General features: G+C 36.7%; 1 protein-coding gene, 1 long non-coding RNA gene and 1 other non-coding gene across 4 annotated transcripts; 1 reads left to right on the top strand and 2 right to left on the bottom strand.

Annotated features, from left to right (window-relative positions):
• The first annotated feature begins 10,829 nt into the window (after positions 1-10,829).
• On the top strand, positions 10,830-14,953 carry LOC147513965 (auxin response factor 18-like). Its single transcript, XM_086597316.1, has 14 exons — positions 10,830-11,468; positions 11,542-11,657; positions 11,748-11,843; positions 11,918-11,974; positions 12,070-12,222; positions 12,302-12,386; positions 12,541-12,631; positions 12,722-12,886; positions 12,996-13,109; positions 13,199-13,271; positions 13,348-13,504; positions 13,595-14,199; positions 14,295-14,482; positions 14,578-14,953. Exons 1-14 carry the CDS (start codon positions 11,393-11,395, stop codon positions 14,726-14,728), a joined length of 2,127 nt encoding a protein of 708 aa, XP_086453442.1. The 5' UTR covers positions 10,830-11,392; the 3' UTR covers positions 14,729-14,953.
• Positions 14,954-16,028: 1,075 nt separating this feature from the next.
• Positions 16,029-16,107, bottom strand: TRNAL-CAG (transfer RNA leucine (anticodon CAG)). Its single transcript has one exon. It is a non-coding gene; the product is annotated as a tRNA-Leu (tRNA).
• Positions 16,108-16,385: 278 nt separating this feature from the next.
• On the bottom strand, positions 16,386-17,623 carry LOC147513963 (uncharacterized). Of its 2 annotated transcripts, XR_015217436.1 has the most exons (3): positions 17,307-17,623; positions 17,129-17,179; positions 16,386-17,039 (listed from the first exon to the last, which is right to left on the bottom strand). It is a non-coding gene; the product is annotated as an uncharacterized LOC147513963 (long non-coding RNA). The 2 variants fall into 2 exon arrangements; XR_015217435.1 differs by having other exon boundaries at positions 16,386-17,179.
• Positions 17,624-20,182: the final 2,559 nt, after the last annotated feature.

Raw genomic sequence — 20,182 nt, 5'->3', positions numbered from 1 at the left:
AAGTTTCAACTGATAAAGCTTTTCTAAATAGTGGGTTTTACATGTGAAAGTTAAGGTCATTTTGAATAGATCATTTAACGGAGTGGAGAGTTATTCTTGACTTGGACATAGATTAGTTGGCGTTGCTGGTTAGGGATGAATGGATGATAGCTTTCCCGGTCTGCGGCTAGTGGCCACTGTGCAGTTCATGGAGTTCTAGTTTTGATCTTATGTTTTAGGCACTTAAATCGATACACAAAATTGAGCCCGGAGGCCTAGTTCCCACTATTTGTCATGCAACTCATGAGAGATTAATTAATTAGTTTGAAAGTCAAATTATTATTTTTTTTCAAGTTAAATAAGACTTGGTGTAATTGTGTAGACGCATCCTTTATGCTTTCAAATTTTTGTTTTTCAAAGAAAAAATCCATCAAAAAAGATTTTTCTTATGATCCGGGTAGAGTTTTTCAAAGAACACTGTTAGGAAGAATCTCTGTTTAGGTTTTTGTTATTTACTACAAAGAACAAAAAATCGCCTTAGGTAATACCAGCAACAAATACAATTGAACAGTTCCATTACTCTTGGTCAAGCATTGTCAATTGTCATGGAAGTCTCAATTGATGTCTAGCTTGCATTACTGTTGATCAAGCATTGTCAAATCTATTTGTCAATTGTCATGGAAGTCTCAATCAATATCTAGCGTGTCCTTGGAAGTTTGATGAACAGAGAGAAGATAATAAGGCTATCATCAGGAAACGATAGAGCTTGATATCGGTGTTGTGTGTTTTTTCCTGTAGAAATTGAACAGGTAGAAGATAGCACGTCTATACCAAATGAAAGGAACATATAGTGGTCGGGGCATAGGAAGTAGGAAACATTTCACAAAACTCAAATATAAAGTGTAAGGATTTGTTCGATGTCCAACCTTAACTTAAAGAATCGATAAAAAAATCTCTTTTTCTTTATTCTTGCAATATTTAAACAAATCGAGGTAAACTAGTTGAGAATGATATTATGCCAGTTGGTCAATCTAAAACAGTTGAAATAACTATTTCAATCCATCTAAGTCTATCAATCAAGAAGAGGTATCAATTTTATCATGATTTAAATGGTGTTTGATGTTACATATAGAAGTCCTTCATATAAGCTGGGATTTGGTTATAGACCAAAATCAAAATACAATACCAAATTGGCATGATCAGTAACCATCCAACAGCTTCGAAAACCTCATTGTGTCCTAACTCCTAAGAAAGTGGTTGTGGGTTTGTTGGACTTGGTATCATAATGCACAAGAAACCAAGGGAGTATTTTGAATGCTGATTGAATATAATGATAGAAATGAGAGTCATTTGCCAATGTAGATCCACGGTTAGGTAGATAATTTGTTTTGTATCGGTTGCTAACTTACTACAAAAGTTTGATTGCATTAACTGGCCGGAGGAAAATAAAATTATTGGTGCTGTATTCCCAGACCAAAATACTAGACCATGGAACGGTTCGAGGTTAACTCATGCTTACTAGTCTAACTCACTACTAATGATTAACATTTTAATGTTAATGGGAAAGTTTCAACATTTGGTATGTATTTGGGATCATTTCAAAAGGACTCAAGATCTCTACAACCGGTACAGAGATCATCTCTGTAACCGTATTATCTCGCCGTTGATCCGAGTGCGAGATGTGTGTGTGTGCCGAGATACGAGATGTGTGTGTGTGGTACAGAGATCAATCTTTGTACCCGGTTATAGAGGAACTGGTCTCCGTAGGAGGCTTGGTATCCTGTCTAGTAAATTTTGATGTTATATATGTTGAGCAATTAGGCTTTGAAGGGGAATGAAGTTTCGTTGTTTGTCATATGAATAAATGATTCGGTATAGAAAGCAAAACTTTGCATAGAATCAAGCAGGGTCTGTGTAATTCATTTGTAACGCTTATTATGCATAGTATGGCACCAGGGTGGACCTACAACTGGCTAACCCGAGTTGCAACTATATAGGATAGGGTTCATGCATGGATCATTTACAATTGTAGGATCGATGTTGAGGGGAGACGAACTTTAAAAACTGCGATAATTAAACAAAGCTTAATGTCATTATTGTTAGACGAGGGCAGTCGGTGTTAATGTACTAATTTTGAGATGGGGATAGGTTCCTTGTTGAAATACTTGTCACTTTGTCATCAGTTGTCAATGAACACCTCCTCTTCCTGTTTAGTGATAGTGATAATTGATAAATAGGTTTAATTGTTGGAACTATTGCCTTCCAAATAAAAAACGAAACAAAAGTGCACAATATGTCGATATAGATCGTTTTGTTTATGTATCTGAAACATCCCAATCCTCGTGGTACATATAGTCTTATGTTTGTTGTCTAGTAAAAAAAAATCTGTTATACTAGAGTTTGGAGGTGGATCTCCATGTCGTCTCGTCGACCATCGTTTTGGTGGCCGCTTGTTTTCCAGACAGCTAGCTCTCTGTACATATGTTGAAGGGTGAATTAGTGTTACCCCCTATTAGATGAGCCAATTAGGATTTCCCTTCACTATAGAAAATTAGGGTCTCTCCCCTAAACACACTGTTAACTTGGTTTGAACGTTAACTTTCAAGTCAAATAATTGAAAATAACATAAATATTCCTACCTAATTAAAATTGAATATTTTTTTTTTGAAAATAATGAGAGTATTTGTTTAATTTTTAATTATTTGATTTGAAAGTTAATGGTCAAACTAAATTTACCATGTGTTTAGGAGGAGACTCTAATTTCTTATCTAGTAGGAGAAATTCTAATTGGCTCATCTACTAGGGATAATACTAGTTAACCCTATGATGAATCAATGTTAAGTAACTAAAAAGAAAACGGTGTTAATTGACAGTAATGTTAATAAATACTACGTTAAACAATCCCAATCCCAAAGAATATCTAACGAGAATGAGTGTGTCCACACAAATTGCGCTGTGCGGGTGTCCTCCCTGAATCTGGACTATTATTTCAAATTTGTACTCGGAATCGATGCACGCGTTTTTGCACCCAATATACTTTTGGTTGACAATGGAATTTAATTATTACTATGTACCTGCCTTATGGGATCCTGTCTTGTCAGAGATCGATCACTGCAACTCCAAAAGTTGGTGTGGCCGAAATAAGACATATAGCCGAGAAAATGACTAGAAGCCTTATCTACTGCTAGGTGGGCTATTAGGTATCAAGAGTTCAAGACGTGAGACCTCTTCCAAAAGACTTCGGTCCTCATCGCGTTAGGACCGAAGAGTGTCCAAAACAGCTTCGGACCACATATTTGGATTTTTGTGTGTTTCTTTTTTTAAATTTGACGAAGACTTTTTTTGTGAAATTGCTGATGTGGAAAAAGATTGTGGCCTAGAACCGCTTTGGACACACTTCGGTCCTAAGCATTAAGGACATTGCATCTCTAGGTTGTGAACTCGTTGAACTATTTTTATCGACAAGAAAAAAAAATCTCGGTCATCTTTTTTTTTTTTTTTTTTTTTTTTTTTTTTATAAATTATGCTGACCCAAATCTGTATTGATTTAAACTCTTGTATATGCCCTTGAACATCTTCCTGTACTATTACACTCGTTCGACTTTAAGTTTTACTATGACTGTTGATTTGAGAAAAAAGTAACAAACATCTAATAAATACGACAGCGTATAGGATTATTTCTGCTGGTGCTAGAACCAGCCCACTGTCTAGAGTCTAGGCACTTGTACCCATTCACTGCCAACGGCCAGCACGCCCTCAATGAGAGGCCAATTGAGTTATGCTATCCCATGACCTCTCCTAGAATCCTACTGTTTACTAATTAAGGTGAGATGCACACCTAAGTCACCAATAGCCAACTGAGCTACCTTAACTTGTTGGCCGGTGCGAGAGTACGAAATAGGTTTGGGAAATGTGAGACCAATTTACTAATGACACACTCGAAGCGCTTGGTGACAAATCCAGTAGTAGGAAGTGGAAAATCACATAATTATTATTTTTTTTCATCAAATAACATAACTGGATGCGAGAGTGCGAAATAGGTTTGGAAAATCAATTTCTCTACCATTAAAACATGAGAAAATATTATCGAAAAAAAAAACAAAAAAACATGAGGAACATACATGTAGAAACAGAACTCTTAGTGAGGTTTGGTCATGTCTCCTGTGTGTTCCTTCTTACATTTGAGTTTTTTGATTAGAGATGTGTAAGGGACATTCTATCTCTCAATCTCGTGATGTGCACGTAGTCCACACACACGACTCCACCAACTCAATTCGACTCTAAAGACATAAGCACTCGCTCCATCGTCAAAATCAGTTCGATATCAATGACTTATCACTCGACTTCGTCTCGTGACATCATCACTTGTCACTCTTATCATTGTTGTATGAACATATTTTCATACTATTAATCTTGTATGTCACCCTTAATGAATAGTGATAAGCTCAAGTGTGTGGGAGTGATTGAGAAATTAAATTGATTTGTTCAATCTTCTTGGTTTTAGATGGGGAAAGAGGTCATTTGAATTGATCGGTTGAACCCATTTTAGTGCATACATACCCTTTTACTGGGGAATCAAACCGCGCGCCGTAGTTCTCCCTTTTCTCTCCTCTCATTTTCTTGTTTGTGGAGTCTCATATTTTCTCTCCTTCCCTCTCTCTTCTCTCTCAACCCTATTTCTTATGGGCTTTATACCCTTTCTTAAGTCTTCTCTTAGCTCTTGATCATTATTTTCCATCTCATGGTCCAAAATTACTCACTTGTCTCTTTCTACCCCTTTTGAGTTAAGTTCTTGTGCTCCCATATCATGCAAATGTTATGTTTTAGGCCTCTTATACATGTGATGTCACTGGTCATAAATATGACTACTACAAATGCCCCATCTCGGGTCTATCGATGAAGACAATGGATCTGACAAGACCTTGATCTCTCTTGTTGTATTCGTATTTGAATTCTAAACCTTCTTAGTATTATATGACTTTATCTCATATTTTTGTGTACTCCTCTGACACTAGTTTTGTGATATAAAAACTTTTGAAAGCAGTTTTTAATGGAGGTGTGCCAACTCGAAATGTCTAATAGTTTAAATATGTATCTACTTATCTCATTTTGGCTCACATTGATAGTTTCTCAGCTCATCCTTTGAAGTTTTAGCCCATACAAGTTTAAGGGAGCGTCCAACCCATGTGACAGTTTAAGAGGGTATCCAACCCATGTTTATTTTGGACACGAGGGTCCGCGGATGGCTCCTCCCATAGTGCCACTTGCATCTATTCAGATAACACAAAATATATTCAGGGACAACTCAATTTGCCCCCAATTTGATTTGGACATGAAGGTCCGTGGAGGCTAGACTCTTCCCCCACACTCATATCCAGTAGGAACTCAGCCTGCCCCAAGTGTGATTCGGGTATGAGGGTCCGCGAAGGGTATTCTCGAACCCTTCCGCTCTGTTTCGGAAAGCGCAACAACATATATACCAAAGGTCTTCTTGAACCCCTCTGTTCTCATTCGTAAAACGCAACAACATATCTGCGAAGGGTCTTCTCCGCTCTCTTTCGGAAAGCACAACAACATATCTGTGAAGGGTCTTCTTGAACCCCTCCGCTCTCATTCGGAAAGCGCAACAATATATCCGGGAAGGGTCTTTTCAAGCCCCTCTGCTCTCAATCAGAAAGCGCAACATCATATCCACAAAGGGTCTTCTCGAACCATTCGCTCTCTTTCGGAAAGCACAACAACATATCCGCGAACGGTCTTCTAGTACACCTCCGCTCTTTTTTGGAAAACACAACAGTATATATGTGAAAGGTCTTCTCGAACCCCTTCCCTCTCTTTTGGAAAACACAACAGTATATATGTGAAAGGTCTTCTCGAACCCCTTCGCTCTCTTTTGGAAAGTGCAAAAGCTTTTTATCCATTCACATTTGTTGTATTCTTACTCATGTCCTCGATCTCCAATGATTAGAATTGTCATCGCAGACAAAATTAACCCAACTTCTCTTCTCGGTCAACCATGCCCTAGAGCGTGGTTAAAAATGAGTTAAAACATCTATACTCCTAGAACTCGACTAAAGTTAGCTGCGGAGTATACAATACTTGTTTGATTAACCTCGGATAAGGGAAGAAACAACTTTCCTATCAACTACCGCGGCCCTACCAAAGAACGCATCGATTTATGCTAACATTTATTATCAATGTGATATTATGCAATCATTATTGTTTGAAACACTTAATGCTAAAATTAAGCTTCTTGATGGCAATAAATGCATGCAAACATAGTAGTAAACAGGGTGAGATGGATCCATCTTTCAATACTAGCTTAATCTAAACTTGGCTCTGCAATACTGCAGGTCTTTCTTTGTAACCTGAAACTTTCATGTTTGAGTGTTGTACAAACAACGCGTGAGTTATAATGAAGAACGTACATTCAACATAAGTATATGCATACAAGAAATAACAATGATAATATGCTCAAGGTAAGACTATGTACAATTCGTCTTACCCAGAGGTGTACGCATGTACGGTCATGTTACCCATTTGGGTCCGGCCACAAACACCTAGATAATCTAGAGCTAATAGGTCTGTGGAATATCATGAGATTTGGGGACAACCCAACTCTGCCCCCACCTACATCTCTGCCAAGGATGGGGACAAGGCTTGCCTGCACCCTATGTAATTCTAGTTGACGGTTGAGTCACTACTCGTTCATCTATTATGTACATGACGACAAAATAAACAAGTTACTTGTTGCGGTATGTATGTCTCTACATATCTTCTGTAATTATCTTACCATTTGTATTCGGACACTCTAATCCATCGATCTCAGTCCCAAACTCTGGATTTCCTTGTTCCTCTGCCTCCAAACTTCACGGCCGTTGATGTCTATTTGCTCGAGCTCCAAAGTTGATTAAATAGTCTTAAGTGCCCTCACTCAGTCTAGTCTTGTTGAGAATATCGAACCAATGCTTTATGTTATCCGAATGAGCACGTGTGAATTAGTCTAGTCTTGCACTCAGTATAGTGCAAGCTGAAATATATATCTTCACAATCATCGTATAGATCCTAATTATCATATGCATGTCCTCCTTGGTATGTACAACTAATTGCATGGGAGAACATAAAAGTTTGACAATTTCTATCTTGATTGAGAAATTAAATTGGTTTTCATCCTTGGTTTTAGATGGGCAAAGAGATCATTTGAATTGATCGGCTAAACCCATTTGGATTGCCTACATACCCCCTTACCGAGGGATCAAGCCGCATCGTAGTTCTCCATTTTTTCTCCTCCCTATCCCTCATTTGCTTGTTTGTGGAGTCTCATTTTTTCTATCCTTCCCTCTCCCACCTTCTCTCAACCCTATTTCTTATGGGCTTTATACCCTCTTTAAGTCTTTTCCTAGCCTTTGATAATTCTTTTCCATCTCATGGTTCAAAATTACCCACTTGTCTCTCTCTATTCCTTTTGAATTAAGTTCTTGTGCTCCCATCTCATGCAAGTGTTATGCTTTGAAAAACCTTTGTAGCATAAAATGCTACAAACAACAACACTCAACATCTTGTCTCTCTCTCTCTCTACCACTTTGTCTCTATATTATTAACATCATACCTTTACCCATTGCAATACCCAAATCATTACCATTATTACATTATTAACCACGCTCTCATCATCATTACATTCTTAACCACACTCTTTTTATACAAACTCAAACAATATAATGTCTGGAGTTACCGCACACGTGTAGTCCATGAGAATGTGTCGCTCATCCTAGCATCACATCTGTCCATACCACCATATGTGTTATACTAATTATTTGCTCACAACCACTATAAAAGTCACCCAGAAGTTGACTTGATTCCAAAATACTTGATTCTAGGCTCACAGCCACTTATGTAGTACGATATGTATTACAATTTACAAGTTTCTAAACTTGAATTGTGCTACCTGATAAGTCATGGTGCCATATACCTCCAACTGTTTTACTTTATTTATCTTAAACGTAACCATTGATTCTTAAGCATAACCACTTAAGCTATTAACTTGGTCCCCCCTCCCTCCCAACTAAATTATGTGAGCCTACTTTTAGTGCTTAAAATTGGCAGTTTGATAGTGCTCGCTAGAACATCCAATAAGATGATTATAACACGTTTGTTGACTTTCTTAGTGACCAACTTTGTATGACCAATTATCTTCACTCCAGATGACTTACTATGCAATAATTAGACGCAGTTACTTTAAGAGGAATCTTGCTTGGTTAAAATACACCATGTTGCAATGTGTGGGATTCCTTGTCCTTTGCTCTCGGTGATGTTTTTTTTTTTTTTTTTTTTTTGGTGGGATCTGGCTTTGCCCTCTGTTATGAAAACTGGTGACACAGAGGAAAAAAAGAGCTCATAAATAAAAGGAAGGGAGTAAAAGGAAACCCCTTTGCATAGTACAATCACAACTCACATGAAAGAAATAAAGTTGCTTGGGGATCAAATGAATGTGAGTTATGGTAACTTCCACATAGGACTTGTGTCCTTTTCTTCTTAACTTAATTTATTTGCTGTTTGTGCGAAGGTTACATCAATTCGCTCATATTACGCGAAAGTATAGTGGAAGAAAAGGGTCCAGTTACCATTGGATCTTAGTTTCTGAGACAAAGACCACATCAATAGGCACTAAAAACAAGTCTAGTTGGTTGATCCTACGGTTGATAAAGTGAGATCTAGGTCAAAAATAAGGTCACAAACTGTACTATGTAGGGGGACCAACAGTGCCACTCAGCCTTCCCTACATTCTAAACAAAAGATTGTTAAATGTTTGTGCTCACATAGAAACAACGGAAAACAATTGAATGGTACTCCACTCAAGGCTTAAAAATTCCAATAGCCCATGATTGTCATCACATGTTTTAACATGGATTCCAACCCTAAATGCATGCTTTCTTTAATATATATCTGAAGTACTCACATCGACTAAACTAATCTAAATGCTCATTTCTTTTTAACTTTTGTATAGAACTATAGAACTATAGAAGCCACCCAATATAATACAAAAGTTCACCCACATATGTGGATGGTCACATATGTACTAAGCCTACGGTAATCTCCACATGCGATTTCCAAATCACTAATCACACCCATCATGTAATTAAGTTTTCTCCATTCTTTCTCTACCACGTCTTGTAGCTTTATACGCATTATGCAAGTTGTGTGACAATTGGAAATTAGTTCATTGTTATACATGGAGCTTTATATCCTCTCTTCATCTTTATGTTTTAATTATAGTTTTAAGAGGATCTTTTTATCCCATATGGAAGCTTTAACATGTTCCAAAGACACAGTTGTTAAACAATACAAAGTAATTGGAAGAAATTTCAATATTCTTCAGATACAAAGTATGATTAGGAAAACAGGGGATAATAGAGGAATATAATCAAGGATTATTCAAGTGTTCTAATAAAAAAAAAAGAAACAAAAAATCAGTGATTTGGCTAGAATCACAATCTTAAAACAGATCAAATTTTCAGTGATAGGGAAAAAATAGAAGCCTGGGCTGCCTGGTCGTTAATGGTACCTCACTTTAAGGCGTTTAAAACTTGAAATATAATAATTTCCTGTGACCTCCTGGACTCATGGTATTTATCGGGCTTCTTTTTCATGTCCTCAAATGAGAAACAAGCACGTGTAGTTACCCTTACAAGTGCATGAATGACATGTGTTGCTTGCGTACTACCAAACCACGTGTCGAACACAAATAATGAGGGCCAATTAAAAGTGTTTAAACGGGACCACGTAATAGATCTGATACTGTCCCCGAAGAAAAAGAGTTTAAAAGGAGCTCACAATAATTCTCTACACGCCACGTGTCCATGTTGACCCCCCCGAGTCAAAATTTGAGGAAAACCCAAAAAATGCACGAATTTCCAGCAAAAGTTTCCCTGCCGGGTTTACTCGAGCCAACACGTCTGCCTGCTACCAAGCTGACCAACAGCGACTACACGTTGCTGATTAACGGTGACGGTGATATCGTCACGTCGCTTTATTCGAATCTCGATGCGCCGTAAGTGGAATCTGCAGAAATCAGACATTTAATACCGCCGCCGTTATCAGTTGGCATCTTTTACTTTCTCCGTTAAGCGTGCCGTACGAAAAACGGTGAATTCTCATTAATTACCACAGTTTCATTCCAGGCAGTAAAAAGTAAAAACGCGGCAATGTCCATTTAATGATTTCTGTACCCAATCAGTATTCAATTCGACCAGAAAACGTTATAATACCAGGAAACATTTTGTAGCTTGAATGATAAATTGAATTTTGGATTCGACTATAAAATCCCAACAACCTTTACAAGTCACCGTTGATTTAGATCCGAAATTTGTGTGTGTGCGCTAAGATATGTGTGTGTGCCGAGATCTATAACCGAGACAATCCAATGACAACTTATAATGGTTAATAGGATTTGATCTCAACAACCGGTTATTGTGTAGCTGGACTCATTTAGGCTCGTTTACAAATGAACTGAGCATATACATACTAAGTACGAGCTTGGCTAGGGGCTCGACAGTCCCTAGGAGGATATGAACGAGCTTGAACAGTTTTAAAGGCTTGTTTACAAAACTAGTTGAGCCTGATTATACTCTGGCTTGAATACAAAAACTTGCACAGACTTTAAGAGTAAAAAAAATCCAACTATGATCGTAAATTTTGTGCTATAAATCACAATTAAGAGCAATCTAAATTTCGATAAATCTTGTTAGATGAGTTATACTCGAGGTTTAAGTTATTGCAATATATCTTAGGACATCTCCAAAAGTGAAACTAGCAATAATACATTAATACCATGTCCAAATATAACATTTTCCATAACCAAAACTAATATACAAGGAAAGTAACAATAATTGTACCGGATAAAATCACAAACTAACCAAGTAAGCAAAGAGAGTGTTGTTTTATAGATAGAAACTTTACAATAACAAAATCCACTGAAAAAGTATATAATAACACACGAAATTTAGACACATACTCATTATTTCTCGCGGGAGAGTAAACTAATAATAAAGGCCAAATAAAGAAGACAGAGAGAGAGAAGTGTGCTGCTTTTAACAGTTAAAACGTTAACGAGGTTTCTTTCTTCAGAAAAAAAAAAAAAAAAAAAAAAACTGTTTTTAAGTCCAAGTCTCCCAGAGAGAGAGAGAGAAAAAAAGCGGTTTTTGTAACTGAAAAAAAAAACAAGTAGAGTCGAACGGTTCAAAATTAATAGATCAAAAGAGGCGTTTTTGGAAATCATTCAATTCTGAGTATATAATGCGGTGGATTAGGGTTTTCTAAAAGTTATTCCATTTATTAGTTTTGTGTGTGTGTTTGTGTGAAGTGAAATAAGTGGGGTTTTTTTTAGAGCTCTGGGGCAAAAAGTTTGTGGAAATAAATGATGGGGTATGGTGAAAATTTCAGAGGTTCTTCAATTTCTCAGTCGAATTACTCCGTAGAAAGACCAGAAGCAGGTGAATCAATTGATTTTGTTGTAAAGATTTGATTTTTAATGTGTTTTGTGTTGATTTAGTGATTTTTTTGTAGGTTTTGGAGGTGATGAGCTTTATACAGAGCTATGGAAAGCATGTGCTGGACCACTTGTGGATGTACCGAGACCAGATGAAAGAGTGTTTTACTTCCCTCAAGGTCATATGGAGCAAGTAAGTTGAGCTGCCCCCTCATTTTTGTGTTAAATGATCAAAGGCTTTTTGGGTTATTTGAGTGGCTGATGTTTTTTTGTGTATTTGTAGTTAGAAGCTTCAACAAATCAAGAATTGAGTCAGAAAATACCTTCGTTTAATCTGCCTTCGAAGATTTTATGCCGCGTTGTTCATATTCAGCTAATGGTAATGAGTGTTGTGTACTTGTGTTGAGTTTTATGGAGATTTTTGGTTAGCTCATTTTTGGTTTGGTTTTTTAGGCTGAACAAGAGAGTGATGAAGTTTATGCACAAATTACTTTACAACCAGAACAAGATGTAAGAAATTTGATTATTTTTTGGTAGTTTATAGTAGAACACTGGAAACTAAAGGAGATTGATGACTGTTATTTGTTGTTTTTATGGTATTGTAGCAAAGTGAGCCTTCTAGCCCTGATCCAACTCCGGCGGAACAACCCAGACCAACTGTTCACTCATTCTGCAAGATTTTAACAGCATCTGATACTAGCACTCACGGAGGGTTCTCCGTCCTTCGTAAACACGCAAACGAAAGCCTCCCACCATTAGTGAGTTTATTCAGTTTTTTGTGAAATGGTTTCTCTTTTGTTTTATCAGCTGAAAGTTTTTATGTTTCTGTTTGTTTAGGATATGAGTCAACAAACCCCAACTCAAGACTTGATGGCTAAGGATCTTCATGGGTATGAATGGAGATTTAAGCATATCTTCAGAGGTATATAGTGAATCACTTTGTCTTGGGTAATTTTTTACCAAAAGAGAAAATAAAACATTTCAAATGGGTTGATTGACTGGCAATGTTAGGATCAGTAGGTATGAGCCCAAAGGTAGGGAGCCGATTTGAAGACTATACTTGTTTTCATGTACAGGTCAACCACGTAGGCATTTACTAACAACCGGTTGGAGTACGTTCGTCACTTCTAAGAGATTAGTTGCAGGAGATGCCTTTGTGTTCCTGAGGTTTGTATTTCTTTATTCACGTTCACCTTAAATTTTCATTTTTCAATCCATAGATGGTGTGTCTGACTAGGAGATCCATTCTTGTAATAGGGGAGAGAACGGTGACCTGCGTGTTGGAGTGAGGCGTCTTGCTCGCCAACCAAGCTGCATGCCTTCGTCTGTCATATCAAGCCAGAGCATGCATCTTGGAGTGCTTGCTACAGCGTCTCATGCTGTAGCAACCCAAACACTATTTATTGTTTACTATAAGCCAAGGTTTGATGCATTTTATCTCTTTACTGATATAAGATTTAATTAAGACTGATTTGTGGATTTCATTCGTCATTTAGCTTTTCACTGTTCTTCGTTCTATTGAATTATTCAGGACAAGTCAATTCATTATAAGCTTAAACAAGTATTTGGAAGCCATTAATCATGGGTTCACAGTTGGAATGCGATTCAAGATGAGATTTGAAGGTGAAGATTCTCCTGAAAGAAGGTATGCGTAGTTTTATGTACTTGGAAGTGTTGCAATCTCCTTCTCGTTATGGTTCGCTAGGAAACTTACACAAGTTTTTGGTTGATCAGGTTTACTGGTACAATAGTTGGGACTGGAGACACTTGTCCACAGTGGAAAGATTCTAAATGGAGATCACTGAAGGTTGTGATTAAATCCCTACCCTTGTATTTACATTGTTGTTTGTAATTTATGACCTATTCTTCCCATTAATTGACAGGTCCAATGGGATGAACTTGCCTCCATTCCGAGACCCGAAAGAGTGTGTCCTTGGGAAATTGAACCATTTGTCGCATCTGCACCCCCTTCAAACATGATTCAAAACTCTGCGGTGAAAAACAAAAGGTCCAGGCCATCACTTGATCACCCCGTTTGTGGTATGTGACATAAAGCTTCGGTTATTTTGATTTGTAGCAGATGTGTAATTGGTTTTGATATTTATACCTTTCTTTTCCATTGGAACATAGAAACTGCTAGTTCTGCTGCTTCACCTTTCTGGTATCCTGGGTCAAACCCTTCCCATGATTTACTTGGTTTAAGTGGTCCTGAAATCCAAAGTAGCGAAAGCCAGATTGTTTGGCCTCCTAAGCAGAAAGATGGCAATCTCTTCAACAACAGCAGCACCTGTAGCTCAAGGAATCTACCAGAGGGGGCCCGGTCTTCTGCACCACTTCTGAAAGTTCCTCTGAATCTGTTTCAGGATGTGGATGAAGATCATAAAACTGATTCTGCCTGGGGTCTGTCAGGTTATTCAATGCATGATCAGTCACCAAAGCCAAAGAACGATTTATTTGAAACAGGAAGAAAACCTGAAATCGCTGGTGGATGCCGCTTGTTCGGTTTTGAGCTGACCAGTAACACGCATGTCCCACCTCCATCGTTGACTGTATCAACAACAACTACTCAGATTGTAGAATCTGTTGCAAATGCTGAAGGGATGTCTGGAGCTAATTCAGACAGACAGTCAGACCGTACAAAGGCCTCGAGAGAAAAGAATCAAGATTTGCTGCTGGTGTCACCTAAGGAGAGCCAAACGAAGACTTCCTGTGCCTACACTCGGACTCGCACTAAGGTATGCGTGCATCCTGTAGTGCTGTTTGGTTTATCTAACAATACCACTCTTTGCCTTGCATATGTAATTGAGTGTATTTGTCTGGTTGTCAAAAGGTACACATGCAGGGTATAGCAGTAGGCCGGGCAGTTGATCTGGCTGTGCTACAAGGGTATGATGAACTGATTAAGGAGCTTGAGGACATGTTTGAAATTAAAGGAGAGCTCTGCCCTCGTAACAAATGGGAAGTTGTCTTTACAGATGATGAAGGGGATATGATGCTTGTGGGCGATGATCCTTGGCCGTAAGTATCTCTTACTCAAACCACACGTGTTCTTTTTCTTTTTACTCAAAGGGATGTGCTCACTTGTATTCTAACTACTGATTGATATTTTGCAGGGAATTCTGTAAGATGGTGAAGAAAATTTACATATATTCAAGCCAAGAAGTAAAGAAGATGACTACAGGAACTAAGCTTCCTTCTTCATCTTTAGAGGATGAAGGGACTGTTATAAGCTTGGATTCAGAACCAAAAACAACAGAAACGTGAAAGCTTAGCTTCCTTAACTTCTTTCTTGGGTCTTTCTAAATATGTCTAACTTGGGGTGGAGCAAACCTGGCTAATTGGCAGCCCTTTTTTGTGGGTTTTAGTCTAGAAAAAGTTCGGTTGATTCGCAAAGTTATCAATTATGAGAGAACTTGAAAGGAGTATACCGGGTTATATTAGTAGTAAAGGTAGGATTGCAATATGTGAATATATTTGTTTGTTTTGGTAGTGGTTCCTAGGTTCTGATTTCTCTTTATCTGTGTAAAGTGTCTGTGTATATAGGGTGTTGTGGGGACCTTGTATTTTGCCTTTTGCTTCTAGTTAGTCTCGACCTTTAAATATTTTGTTATGATTCCTTTCGTGGTCAGAAAAGCCTTAGTTCTAACACATTTGGGATAATGCCTGCCTAACTGTAGCAACTAGACGTCAATTTGCTTCCCAAAATCTACTCGAGTTTGGACTGAAGTTTTGAACTGTGACCTTGTTGTTTGATTTCGCTATCACTCCCAGTGTAACATGTGGAGTTGGGGCCACATCTTAAATCTTATTAAAGGATGATTTAGTGGGCCAATTGTACGATAATGCATAAACTGATTTCATAAATGTCGTCTGGGTATGTTCTTGACGATGCTGCATTTCTTTTATTTGATGTTGATGGGTCCTATTTCTTTGAGTTTATGGCCTTGAAGCTGGTTCTGAGAAATTATTGAATTTGAGTTGGTGAGATCCCATCTTGGCCTTAGATATAAGCGTGTTAATGAGTGATCTCTCGCCTTTTTGTTTAATTTAGGGATTTTTGAGGGGGAAATGATTCTGAGCAACTCACTCACATGCTCAGTGAATCATATGGCGTATGGAGGAAAAATTTTAGTAGAACAATTTGATTACACACGTCTATGTGGTGTCTTATATTCGTGTAGGCCTTCAATGTTTAGAGGAGTACGTCAAGTTTAACCGCTAAAGATGCTCCATAAGTCAATTGCCCCGTTCGATTTCCACTCAAATCAGACTTAATGCCCGGCTGGCCGGCTGTATTAAAAATAGGTTAGTACAAATGTAACGAGGGGAAGAACTAAATATGAAGTTAAGTATCTGCTTCGAAAAACTTTTGACTTCTGCTGGCGATAAGCCGATAACGAACAAAGAATCTCAACACAATAAAAAGACGGAAAATTTTGGCTAAGGAAATTGTGAGCATGCTGTGAGAGAAAGTAAGAAGAGGATAGATTAGATGAAGACCAAAAAAATATGATTCAAAACATAATAGACACAAAATTTGATTCATTAATATAGTCTAAAATTTTGACAGCTGTGGGATTTGAACCCACGCCCTTTCGGACCAGAACCTGGATCTGGCGCCTTAACCACTCGGCCAAACTGTCACTAGTAATGAAATAGTTAGATTAATTATATTGAAACCATCCGTTTGTTTTTAATGAAATCATAATGATGTTCAGATTGGTCACGATGATGGTGCAATGTAACCCAGAACATTAGTTATGCCTGTTTAGGATTGCTCAAGCCAACCATTTGGTAATGTTGTGTTTGTGGGGACTTGGGAGACTGGTAGTATACGGCACACGTATGACCAGTGAGATAAAGCTAGAGCCAACTGGGAGAATCAGCTATTGACTTAATGCCAAGAGCTAAAACAGAAGAATTCAACATTGAGGCTCAAAATAATAACAAATTTTATCTCTTTCCCTACCAGGAATTATCCCCTCAACCTTGGTCACAAGGAATATAAAAAAAAAATACAAAAGACAAAAGTGTCTTGACGAAAAAATAAAAGAAAAAGAAGAGTCTCGCTTGCGATTTGCAATGCCAAATCTTGACACACAAGGCCCCTATAGACACAGACTAATTATCGATATGTACATCGTCAGTGTATATCAACATGACAACATACACAGGAATGCGGTTATATACATGTCAAACTTTAATGGTCGCACAAAACCACAAAATCTTAGGACAGAATTTCGTAGCAAGTTACTTTCTTTAACGATAGAAAGTGAATAAAATGAGTCCGAAGATACCTAAAGGAAAATCTCATACTGTCACCAGATATCCATACCATGCTACAAGTACAACACCACTAGCTTATTGGGGGCCAAATATTCCTCAGGGGTAACGCTCATTGTATAACAATTTAGGATTTTTACTACAAGCTTCCTTTCAATGGAGTTCCCTTTCTAGACCATACGCAGGAGATGACACTATCTCTCCAACACATCACTGAATTCATCCCGCTAAATAGCAGTAAGAGTCCCACAAAGATCACCAAATGTCTAAATGTGTTAGCCAACCCTTGTACCTAAAACAGTTCCACTATTATACAGGCAGGGAGGAAAACAACCAATATTCGTGGGGATTACCAAAGTTCTTTATGAGGATCCAATTTACCTGTTTGCCAAATGTTGGACATTTGACGCTTGTCATCACCAAATGATCTACCTGAAAGCAGAACAAGTACAGTTTATCCCAGCTGATAATGCATGTATATCAAGTTGGCTACTCAGTATCCCCACGATCCCACCTCAAGATGATAATCAATAAAGCAGAGAGTATCTTGGAGACTCACTAGCCTATATGGATGGCTGCAAAATGTTTCACTGACACAATCAAGAGATAGACGCTTGAGCCATTCCATAGCTAGTACAGTTGACCGCTTGTATATAGCTTTTGAGTTTAAGGCCGAGTTAGTAAAAAGTTGAAAGAAACCGTGAATATGAAACAGAAATAGGGACCATCCTATCCCAAAGAGATAGAGAGAAAAGTTTGACACCGGCCATTAATAAAAAGAAAACATTGAGTATGTACTACCACGATTCTAAAATCTAAACCAAACCAAGTGGTGCGAGATTATGTGCACATATCCCGACTCTTTGTTTTGAAAGGCCAAATACAAAGTCTGAAAATTTGGGTTTTTGTCTGCGTTTCTAACACTACTATATTGTGCTATATTGTGCTTTTAAGAGTTTTATGAGGTGTTTTTTTTGTTTATATTGGGGGCCTATGCAAAGTCTTAGAGAGCATAGGCCTAGGGCCGGCCCTGTGTGCACACCCACCCCACAAAAAAAAAAAAAAATGCAATTTTTTTTAAATTTTTTTGTCAGATATTGGGTTTTTAAGAGCTTTATGGGATTTTTTTGTTTTTTGTTTTGTTTTTTGTTTGTTTGTTTGTTTGTTTGTTTTTTTTTTGTTTTTTTTTTTTTTTTTTTTTGGGGCCTATGCAAAGGGGGCTATAGGCCAAAGTCTGCACCTATGTGCACACCCAAAAAAAAAAAAATACAATTTTTTTTTTTTTTTTTGTCAGAAAGTATAAATAATAAATATCAACAAAATTATAAATTATGTATTTATTTCAATTCACAAAACTAGAGTACTTGACTATTAAGAATTTAATATTGACTGACAAAGTTACAAATAAAAACAAATTGACCAAAATAATTTACATCTTCGCTCTCCAACTCTGGAAAGTATGATGGAAGTAAAGAATTTACCAAAATCACTAGAAAAAGATTAGTTGAAACAAAACTCCTACCATAGGCAACAAACAAAGACATCGCACATTCTTTTTCCTTCCAGCTTGCAGCTGGATCTTTGGCATACGCGTCCATCATACTGTGAAACTTGTCCACAACCATGGGATCAGAGTAACCTGATCTAAGCCAGGAGGTGCGAAATTATGTGCACACCCTATCCCACCATTTTTTTAAAAAAAAGATAAACAAAATTATACATGTATTTCAATTCACAAAATTAGAGTGCGTTAATTAGTAAAAATTTAATATGGACGGATGAAGTTAACTATTTAAGTACTTAAGTCATTAATTGATACTACTATGTCTATATATATATCTACATAATCTAGTCCACAAGTCTACAACAATTTAACAAATTGTTAACTTCCTATAATATTATAAGTCTATATAAAATCCTAGAGAAAACAATAAAAGATTAATATTGAAAGTAAAAAATTGCTTTGTTTTTTGTTTTTTTAAATGAAAATTTTATTGATAATGATAACGAGTTTTACAAATAATTAGGACAAATGCTATGTCTATATATATCTACATAATATAGTCCACAAATCTACAACAATTCAACAAATTGTTAACTTCCTATAATACTATAAGTTTATATAACCTTATTATTATGTAGAGAAAACTATAAAAGATTAACATTGAAAGTAAAAAATTACTTTGTTTTGTTTTGTTGTTTATTTTTTTTTTTTTTTAAGTGGAAATTTTATTGATAATGATAATGAGTTTTACAAATAATTAGGACAAACGCTATGTCCATATATATCTACATAATATAGTCTACAAGTCTACAACAATTCAACAAATTGTTAACTTCCTATAATATTATAAGTCTATATGGCCCTATTATTATGTAAAGAAAACTATAAAAGATTAACATTGAAAGTAAAAAATTACTTTGTTTTGTTTTATTGTTTATTTTTTGTTTTTTTTAAGTGAAAATTTTATTGATATTGATAATGAGTTTTACAAATAATTAGGACAAGCATGCAACAAGCTACGTAGCAAGTCCTTTATGAATTTGTTTTTTGTTTTGGTTGAGGTCTGATGCTTGTTTAAGAATTGAGAGTGAAAAAAAAATGAGGGAGAGCTTATGGGTTTGTTATGGGTGATTATAATTATACAAACTAACTGGTTGGGTTTTGGGCCTTTGGCTATTTGTTTTAGTCTCATTAACCCATCAAACCTTCGGTTTTTGACTCAAAATAAATGATAAATGATAATTTTGTAAGGGCAAAAAGAGAAGTAAAAAAAACGTTGGTTTATTGGAATGTTTTTTATTATTTTTTTTTAGTACTATTATTTTTTTTTATTATATTCTTACTATAGGTAGCTGTGAAAATTTTGGGGGTGTGGTAGTAGAAGTTTGCTTAAAAAATTAGGGGTGTGAAGATTTTTCTAAACAATTAATTATGTGGTAGTTAAGATTTTCTAATCTTAGGGTGTGTGAGTGCCCCAACACGCACCCCCTATATCCATTTATGGATAAGCCACGGACTACGCATTATTAATAATCATACGTGATATAAGAAGGATTCAGGATATTAATGGAATTTGAACCATCATAACCTTGGGATACAAAAATTACGCCAACTCCCAAGAGCTCTACCATTTGAGAGCTAATAAAGATTTGCTATGTATTTTTTAACTTGACTGAAGTAATCTTATACAACCTTTGGTAACAAGAGAAATTTGAATTTTTGAATTATAACAAACCAATTTTCGAGAAATCAAAACTAACATATTCACAAAAAGTATTACTATTGTGTAAAGTGTGTGATAGCGGGGTGTTGTGTTGTGTTGTGTTACTGTGTCTCTGCTAAAAAAAATGCATGTTCATTAGTTTAGATGGAATTATGGAAACATCATTAATTCATTAGTAAGAAGCCTGCATCGAAAAGAAACATCATTA

The sequence above is a fragment of the Coptis chinensis genome, chromosome 3 (assembly GCF_015680905.1).
Source record: "Coptis chinensis isolate HL-2020 chromosome 3, ASM1568090v1, whole genome shotgun sequence".
Classification (NCBI taxonomy): domain Eukaryota; kingdom Viridiplantae; phylum Streptophyta; class Magnoliopsida; order Ranunculales; family Ranunculaceae; genus Coptis; species Coptis chinensis.
Note: the sequence above shows the minus strand (reverse complement) of the source record. Positions and strands in the feature narration are given on the sequence as shown.